The 9,558-nt window shown below is 42.4% G+C and overlaps 1 protein-coding gene across 1 annotated transcript; it reads right to left on the bottom strand.

Annotated features, from left to right (window-relative positions):
* Window positions 1–2,757: 2,757 nt before the first annotated feature.
* LOC139125480 (uncharacterized) lies at window positions 2,758–8,629 on the bottom strand. Its single transcript, XM_070691550.1, has 2 exons — window positions 8,307–8,629; window positions 2,758–4,781 (listed from the first exon to the last, which is right to left on the bottom strand). The coding sequence occupies exon 2, from the start codon at window positions 4,637–4,639 to the stop codon at window positions 3,236–3,238; it is 1,404 nt and encodes a 467-aa protein (XP_070547651.1). The 5' UTR covers window positions 4,640–4,781; window positions 8,307–8,629; the 3' UTR covers window positions 2,758–3,235.
* Between the last annotated feature and the right edge of the window lie 929 nt (window positions 8,630–9,558).

Below are 9,558 nucleotides of genomic sequence, written 5' to 3'. Positions count from 1 at the left end.
CTCCAATTAGGTTTACTTCATGCAATGGCCATGATCGACCCTCTTTACCGGCGGGCTGCCTTCGGTGGCCCACTACAATAAGTTGACTTTATATAATGGCCCATGACCCTCTTAACAGGCGCCCGCCTTTGGCGGCCCACTCCAATAAAGTTTACTTTACGTAATGGCCCATGACACTCTTTACAAGCTAGAATAAAGTTGACTTTACGTAATGGCCCATGACATTCTTAACCGGAGGGCTGCCTTTGGCGAACCACTCCAATAAAGTTCACTTTATACAATGTCCATGGACATAAGTTGTCTATGGAAATGAAGTTAAAAATTGCCTTACACTTGTCCTAATTAACAGACGTTTGCATGGATGTGGCTGGGAAGTTTGTGCACTGGCATCTCTGCTACACGAATAAAGTGCGCCGCGTACCGGAGTTCAAATCCAAACCGTGCGGGTAAATTTGACATATGGGTTTTGGTTATTTTTCAGCCGTGGGGGGGGGGGGGGGTCATCAATTTTTTTCGTGTTACAAATGGGAGGTCATCTTTTTTTCACGGAAAATGCAGGGGGGTCTATATGTTTTTGAACACGGACGACAAGATTTAGCCCCCCCCCCCCCAGGCCGTAAAAACTGAACGGTCCCTAACGTTACCGAGCCGAAGCCGCGATTCCTTGAGCTGCTTATTCAATACTTTTGTCACTGATTCGATGCAATCATTTGACACATGCCATTTGCCTTACAGCGATGAGGTAGGGTAGAGTCGGATGGGATATAAAATGTCCATCTCTCTTAGTATTCTAGTGTCTCTATATAACACCAATAAAAACTGTCGCAAAGGGTATTAAATGAAATGCGCAAAACTGGCAGTGGTACACTCATAATGTTTCCGCGGTAAGGGACCGTTCAGTTTTGACGGCCTGGAAGGGGCGGCAAAATCTTGTCGCCCGTGTTCAAAAAAAGTATAGACCCCCCTGCATTTTTCGTGAAAAAGATGACCCCCCCTTTGTCAGATGAAAAAAATTGATGACCCCCCCACTGAAAAATAATCAAAACCCATATGTCAAATTTACCCGCACGGTTTGGATTTGAACTCCGGTACGCGGCGCACTTTATTCGTGTAGCAGAGATGCCAGTGCACAAACTTCTCAGCCACATCCATGCAAACGTCTGTTAATTAGGACGACTGTAAGGCAATTTTTAACTTCATTTCCATAGACAACTTATGTCCATGGACATTGTATAAAGTAAACTTTATTGGAGTGGTTTGCCAAAGGCAGCCCTCCGGTTAAGAGGGTCATGGGCCATTACGTAAAGTCAACTTTATTCTAGTGGGCCACCAAAGGTGGCCTGCCGGTAAAGAGGGTCGATCATGGCCATTGTATAAAGTAAACTTTACTGAACAGGGCCGCTGAAGGCGTCCGGCCGTTAAAGGGGAAGTTCACCAAGGATGATTTTTACATATGTGCTAGCTTTGTGTCACTTACCCCGGAAAAACTATTTTTGTCGTTTATAACTCCCGCGATTTTTTACAAAAACCGATAGAAATAGTACAGGAAGTTGCCCATGTAATTTGAATCATGGGAAAAAGCGCCAAGCTTGGAGCTTGCAGAATGTGATATAAGGGTCGATCATGGCCATGGCATAAAGTGAACTTTATTGTGGTGACCCTCCCTTTCCTACCAGTGAAAAAGCGATGACCCCCCCCCCTTCGCGGATTCCAAAATTACGATGACCTCCCCCCTGGATTTTGCCGCCCCCGGCCCTAAAAACTGAACGGTCCCTAAGGATGATATACGAAAATATTTAAGTATAGAGTGCGCCTCGGAGACAGATATTTGGACTCTCAAACCTGGGCAATTATTTTCTGATCTACAATTTGGGGGCTCATTACAAAGCTCTTTGAGTAAGATTTTTCATCTTCTTAGTTTTTCAAAAATCGAAAATGTTATTTTTCTCTGTACAGTTAAAACAGGGATGGCGTCCATGTTGAATGTCAAGAATCGGTAAATCTTGGGTAATTTGTTTCCCTAGTACCATAACTTGCGCGGCGACCCTTATTCTTGATTTTGAAAGAGAGAAGTCGAAAGATTCCTTGAGAAAAGTTTGAACCATAAGTTTAAATCTTTCACTTTACCTTTAGATCGTATGTGCCTTAAAACTGACAGAGTAAGACTCTCAGATTTTTATGCTTTGGTCTACGGTTGTTGGGGTTCATTTCAAGCTCTTGGAGTAAGTAAAAATTTTACGGTCTTAGTTTTTCGAAAATTGAAACTTTTATATTTCTCATAGTTAAGACACGGATGTCGGCCATTTAGAAATTCCACATGTCAGTGACAGTTCAGTAAATTGTAGACTTACTCCAAGTCTGTGGGCATATAAATATCAAAACAGAATAGTTGGGGGAATAAACTCTAGCAGACTGTCGCGCTAAGTGGGTAGCTCTTGCGGAGATTGTGGGGTGAACGACTTGGCCTACTTGGCTTGTCGAGAAAAAGCCAAACGACTGTACCGAATTCGACCCCGAATTTTATTCCTGATTTGGTAAGAGAATAATTGAAAGTTTCAGGAGGAAAGTTTGAGCAAAGCTGAAGTCTTTCAATTTCGAGACTCGAACTACTACATTTCTCGATGAAACTTTCAAATATTTTCTTTCAAAGTAAAATAATGAAAATCAGCAGTCACCGTGCAAATTTTGTACTAGAGAAACATATTTCCTGACTATTACCGTAGTAGTTACATATTTTCAGATTTCTTTGCAGGGCGCAATGTCATATTTGTCACGCATTCGTCATATGTTTGACGTTCTACATGTAAAAAGTAACTTGTTAAAAAGTAAGCAACCGCTGAGTTCTTACATTCACAAATTTGTTTTAATTTATCACTTGGAAAACAACTAACAATTATCATCAAAACACTTTCACAAAGTAAACATGGGAAAAACTGGGTCAGAGTCATTCCACCATGGCGGGACTGTGACTGAGTGAACGATGTAACAGATAAAAGCACAAAACCCGATGCAGTAGTACTGAATAAACTTTCATTTTCTCAAGCAGATCATCATCTCTTGACAACAAAAACAACTGTATGTTTCCTCTCACATGTTATTATTGTCATTCATTGCGATCCAAGGAAAGCAATGCTAAATCATTCCTGATTTTGAAATTTGCAAACAAGTATCGCAAATGCACTTTAAAAGTAGGATATGTCGGGCGAGAGGAGGGACCGTGGTCTGAACAGGACCCCTAAAACATCACAGGTTGAATGGTTGAGCGGTTACTGCAAACTTGGTTACTATAAGGAGCACTTTGTCGGTACGAAGATATATTCCAATGGTGATTTACATTATTATCAGTGTGAAGGCATGGGAAGTCAGAGTCAACAGTCTTGCTGACATAGTCCACCGTTGAGGGGGCAGTATCTTTGTATTCTTCCAGAATATCCGGTATGTATGGATGTTTGTCACACCAACGGATGAGGTCAAGATCAAGCTGGCTCGGTGGAGTTTCGTGAAGTGCGCCATCATGGTAACTCCCGGCAGTTTCATTGTCTCCCGGGAAAGAAGTCGCGAAATGTGACTGACCCGGATCACTGTTTGGCGGTGTTATTGGCAAGCTGTAAGGGAAATCACAGAAGAGTCCATGTCGAGCTCTATAGACAATTTCATCGTGTTGCAATCTGTATTGCCCTATGAAGTCTGTGCCGTCAACATAAAATCGTCGAAATGCAGATATATCGACCCATAGAGGATATGTTTCTTTTGTCGGGATCGACAGTCGCTCATTCCTTGCTGGTTCCATTTCATGATTCTCACTCGTACTCTCTCTCGGAGAAGCCGTGGGAATTTCCTTGAAAGGTGTCTGTATTCGCTCCTTGTTTTCATTTTTTAACTGATGGTCGACTTTGACGTTTGTGTCAGAACCGGATGAACATTTCCCGTCGATAAGAAGTTGTCTGAGAATGGAACCATCTCCATCACCATTGTCGCCACCTTCTCGACTTCCTCTCTGGAATTCACCTCCGCATTCATTTGAAAAATCACTCATAGAGGGCGCTACACCATCATCAACCTCCCGTTCCGCCGTTGACTCATCAGATGTGAGCGGACGGACGGCAGGAGCGTTGTTTGTCTCCATGACAACCTGTTGATCGATAGCTGCAGGTACTTCACGGCTGCTTTCTTGGCTGTCAATGTCAGGCGATTCATCTTGCGTGTTGATACGACTGTATTCAGACCGTGGGGAGGTATCGCTGTTGACGTCTTCAACTCTAGATTTGTCCTTTCGCTTGCAGAGTTCCTCGTTGCTTGACTTTGGGTATCCCAGCTGTTCTTCAAGTGTCTGTATGTACTGTATGGCAAGACGTAAAATGTCCCTTTTCTGTACAGCAACAGCCCTGCCTCTCTTTACACTGCCGTTGTTACCCTGGTCATCTTTTTGTATCAGTTCCCTTGGTAATGGCAGTTTTCTCTTCAAGTTACAGAAAGCGTGGTTGAACACCTTCACTCTCTCTCGTTCCTGTGCTGCAGCCCCTGGCCTGACACGTTTCTTGACGACTGGACGACCTTCCACACCGCGCTTTGGCTTTCTTCCGCGCCTTGTCGGCATGGTGACAGTCCTGGGGGACTTTTTAGTATTTCCTCGTCTCATTAGACACAATGACACACGACAGTCTGACTTGCTTGAGCAGTGCTAGCCTACTCTCCTGATGGTCAGCGCAATTACGAACTGCTTCAAAATCCGTTCGTTAAACAGAGGTGTGACGACACAGCGATGAAGCAAAAGAGTCTACCTGAAAAATAAAAAGTTGTAACAAAGATATGAAGTCTGGAATTTCGTTTTCATAAAAACGTATAAAAAATTGGGGTTCTAGATATTTCGGCACCAAGTCGTTTCGGTCTCTCAATTTCCGGCTCTAAGTAGTTTCGGCACCGCAACCCAAGACGTTTCACGGTTTCGGCACCGCTCTATTTGCAGGCTTGGGGAACAGCAATGGAACTGGCCCTGGCAATAATTATAAACCAATAAGGCTATCAGTACTTTCTACAGTAGCGAGCGAGTATTTGATGTCAGTCGCACCATGAAGCTAGAAACTAGCTGCATGGTCGCACTGAAATGAGATACGACAGTTTGATAGGGACAGTAGTGACACAAGTTTATCGATAGCAAAAGCCGCCGACACGGGAAAGTTTGAAAGCGGTGCCGAAACGGCACGGTAAAATTACACAAAATGCAAAGGTCGGAAGGCAAAGGTCAAGCTTACGAAGATAACTTGTATATCAGGCAGTCACTAATTAGTTTGGAAAAAAATACAAATCGAAACAGGGATGCAGAAACGTCTTGGATCGCTGTGCCGAAACGACTTTAGGCCGAAAATTGAGATGCCGAACGATTCTTGCCGAAACGACCAGTTGTACGTGATAAGAGGATTATAGATTCACAGAAACAAGCCGTCAAATTTGTTCAAACATTATTTCACATTGCTCCTACTAGTTGCTCTATTTTATATGTAATTTCAATTTCCATCTCTCGATTGGTTTCGAAATACGTGATAAGTTCAACGTCAATGTGTCACAATTAGTCTTCACTTCAGCACGGAGGTAAAAAAGACCTATGACTACAGAGCGACGTTGAGCGACTTGCAGACCCGTTCGCATCATGTGTGGGCGCTCCACAAGGAAGCTTAAATTGGTTTCATCCACACCGGAAGCCGAATGTTAGGATCCGCATTTCGTAGGTTTGTGTGAAATCTAGTTTGTAATGTTGTATGGCAACCATATGAGAAAGAAGCCAACGCTGTCCAGAGTTGTTGCTGAACCGTAGAGGGCGCTAAACCAGTGAACATACCACTCCCTCGGTGAACTGTTACAATCTGATTGGTCGCTTACACCATAGACTCTCGAGAGTCTATGCTTACACTCAATCTTAGATACACGCGGGTCTTTGATGTAGTAAGAATGTGTACCCTACTCCGTTAATATATCGTTTACTTTGCATTATTGCTAGTCATACTCAACATCTTTTCGGAATGTGCGTTGTCTTGACATAGTTGGTAATTATCAACAGGAAAAGCAAGTCAGCTTTCTGACAGCTGATAAACCAACGAAAAAGTGTGAAGCGGTCGGATTAGCCACTGACCAAAAGCGTGAAAATAAACTTGACAATCATTTGATAACTATGACAATGAATAGGACTACAGTTTGGGGTGGCATTCTGGTAATTAATCTGTTTGTACCTACAAAACAGCTCCAGTTTTGTTTGGTTTTCTCACGAAGCTTGAGAATCGCGACAATAAAATCAGACACAGTCGTCCGAAATGTCGATACCAGCGTGTTCAGAGAAGGTATATTCATATCATCATCCCACCATGGGGCTAAATTAAACCAAAAGCTTCGTCGTTATCGCATTTACAAAGTATCTGCTACATACACCATTTCTACTACGGCTAACTATTTCGACACTTATTTCCTTTAAAGTGAACAAGACAAGCGATCTACTGAAGTGTAATTTCTTCCATTCATCACAACAGTTTCCATTCTTTTCTACGATGGGCGGTGCAATTATTGATGTAATTTACCTCTATATAGTGCAACGTTTTCAGGGTGAACCGATATATTCGATTATTTCCTATTATACTGTAAAAGCATTAAATTTCGCGAGGATTTGATTTCACTGTTTTGATGTTTTAGATCTTTACACTGATTTGCAAGTGAAAAAATAGAACCAATTTCTAATTTAGCAGACAGCACACGTTTTGAATTGTTGTATGCACAGTCGTTTGTGGTTCGATACACGACGATGTCCCCTGTGGTATTTTTATATGCATATATCGGCCGTCGCCATGCATCGAACCACAAGTGACTATATGGTTGTATGTATCCCGTTGGAGTTATATTTATTGGCGCAGAGATATGGACCTCCTCGTACTAGAATACTTTGAAAAGGAGAAAGAACTTGTGAACTTGTAAACGATGCTATCGCAATCCTTTTATTGAAAAAGCCATTGACATTGAAATAGTCTGTGAGTTTTAAAGACAGGAACAGCAGAACAGATGGTATCACACCATGTACGTGAAAAAATATTGTTTACGTCCACGCAGAGTCTCTTCACCCACTGTCGTCCAGGTCAATGCAGAGTGTGTGCGACAGCGAGCCTCAGCGAGCCAGTTTAGACAGCGATCAATGAATTAATGCTGACGTGCTTGTGATTAGTTATTATTCTGTGTTTTTACAAATTTATGTGGCACTAGAAAAACTTCTGTTAAAGTGATATTACCGAAATCATGTTGAAACACAAAGACGTACCAAACGACGTTCTTCCTATCGTAAATAAGGCTATTCGGTCCAGTAAATTTCGACCATTGCCACATGGTGTTTCATCTGGTATGGCTTTTTACCTAGCCTTGTGCTCTGATCAACCGAGATTGTGTTATTACAAGAACTGCTCTATCAAATATTGTTGAAGAGTGGAACTTTTGGTCCAGACCAGAATTCAAATGTGAACTATAACAACGTATTTTCCATATATAGACGATGTGTTCTCGAGCTAAATACTAGTTTCTGTTTAAGTATGTTTGAGGAGTAAACAAAATCGTGCAACGGACACATAAACATAAAAAGAGTAAAAAAAATCGCTACTGGCACTTCAAAATTGCGAAGCCTCTGAATTATTTCAACGAGAACGCTTAAAACGGTAAGTTTGTTTCATGGAAGTCTGTCATTTCCCTCTTTCTTCAGAACGTTGGTGCACGAGCACACATTGACAGTTGCTGATTTTGAGGGATTGAAATGATGAAAATTCGTTTGTCAAATGCAATTCAATTTGATAAATTCGCAGAGCAACGCTGAGGTACATTTACCGAAAAGTTACAAAGCCGATCATTTTCAAAGGCGTGATGTTTGCAAGGGTGCTGAATTCGTTTCCCCTTGTAGACGGCTAGAGCCGAGAACGCTTTGCTATTTTCGCGTCGACGCGTACCCATGGTGGGCGGAGGCTTCACAGGCTGCCTGGCGATTGCCTGGGCCATGGGGATAACAGCATGGAGTCACTTCCAAGGGAGACGAAGAGAGATGAAGGCTTTACCCATGACGATAGCAGTAAACAAATGTTGCTCTCACTATCCATGGCTTTCAAATATCGAAAACTACACACAACACTTTGGTGTACACGTTTCGTCTAGTGTATGGTACATTGGCTATGCTAATGGCACCGTGGAAACTACAAACTGCATGAACCGAGCTGTCGGGATTTACCAAGTCCACAAGATTGAAGTTGACTGAACTTTTAGAAAAACCTTGGTTTAGTTGTGGTTCTTACCTCAACCAGATGATCGACCTCCCGAAGACACTCCTGAAATGCGCACCAAACAGTTCACAGTCGTAGAGAAGGAAACAAATCTGGTTCGCAATTCTTCGATGGCATGTAAGCTTACAAGTCGTCCGTCTAGACACCGCGGCGATGAAAAATCCATTTGATATCAATTACTTCTGTTTGTTTTGCTGTTGTCACTTTTCGTTTTTCGGCGCGTTTGAGATCAGAGAGCCCAACGCAGATAGCTTGATGGGTTCCTATTGGCTGTGCACGAGATTGCATAAGAATGGGGCTCGACTTGTGGTCGTTTGCAGAACTTTGATTGGATGCGTCAGAATGACGTATCAGAAGCATAAGGAGAGGCAGTACACGCGTGACATCGTAAAAAGTAATTGCTCGGGTAATTAATGACTTGTAGCTGTGGTAATGTGTCGCAACTTTTCGATCCGTAAACCTAGAAAATAGCTCGCCAACATGACATGGCCCGATGCTCGTAAAACGCTAGTCAATCAACTACCATTTATACTAAGCGTACCCAATAGGTGTGAATGGTCTCGTCACAGCGGGGCTATGTCTGAAAATACTGAGCGGTTGATGTCACCATGGAGGTAGCAGAGATGTCACCATTGTCTGACATTTGATTGTGCCCCTAGTCAGACAGCTGAGTTTCTTCCTTCTTGTCGCAACGTATCACGACAAACGACCTCTCACTGAAAAAGTAATTTTCTTGCTTTGAGCAAAATAAAAGTTGTCTATCAATGATAAAAAACATCTTTTTTTTTTTGGAAAAAAGGGTCATCTCACATTGGTCAGAACACAGTTCCTCTACACCAAAGGCTTTTGGTCGGACCTTTTACAACCCTATGCTGAACGAAATGCCTGTAGCGACGAGATATAGTTCTGTTTGCACCAAGGAGTCATCTCCATATTTGCACTTTATTGCTATTTGATTTTAAGAGCTACCTTTGAAAAGTCAGATCTATGTTTTAATCGACTTGTTATTATATGCATTTTGCAACATAGTGGTGGTCATATAAAGTTTATCAGCAAGCACTGCTGGCAATCGGTTCAGGTCATTAAACTCCACGAAGTCGATTCCACCATTTGCTTTGTTACGACACGGAATGATAATTGACACATAAAACTGGCCGAAACAAGTCATTAGAGGGCGGTAACATCATTAATGATGCACGATGCACCATTTAGATATGGCAGCGGATAAAAATGACTATTATCCAAACAGGTTATCGGTTGGTGA

Source organism: Ptychodera flava (genome assembly GCF_041260155.1).
Source record: "Ptychodera flava strain L36383 chromosome 3 unlocalized genomic scaffold, AS_Pfla_20210202 Scaffold_25__1_contigs__length_14229661_pilon, whole genome shotgun sequence".
Lineage (NCBI taxonomy): Eukaryota > Metazoa > Hemichordata > Enteropneusta > Ptychoderidae > Ptychodera > Ptychodera flava.
The sequence above is the reverse complement of the archived record's forward strand: the minus strand, read 5'-3'. Positions and strand labels throughout refer to the sequence as shown.

Excerpts from the sequence above, each read along its gene's own strand:
- LOC139125480 (XM_070691550.1), bottom strand. The coding sequence starts at position 4,639 with ATGAGACGAGGAAATACTAAAAAGTCCCCCAGGACTGTCACCATGCCG.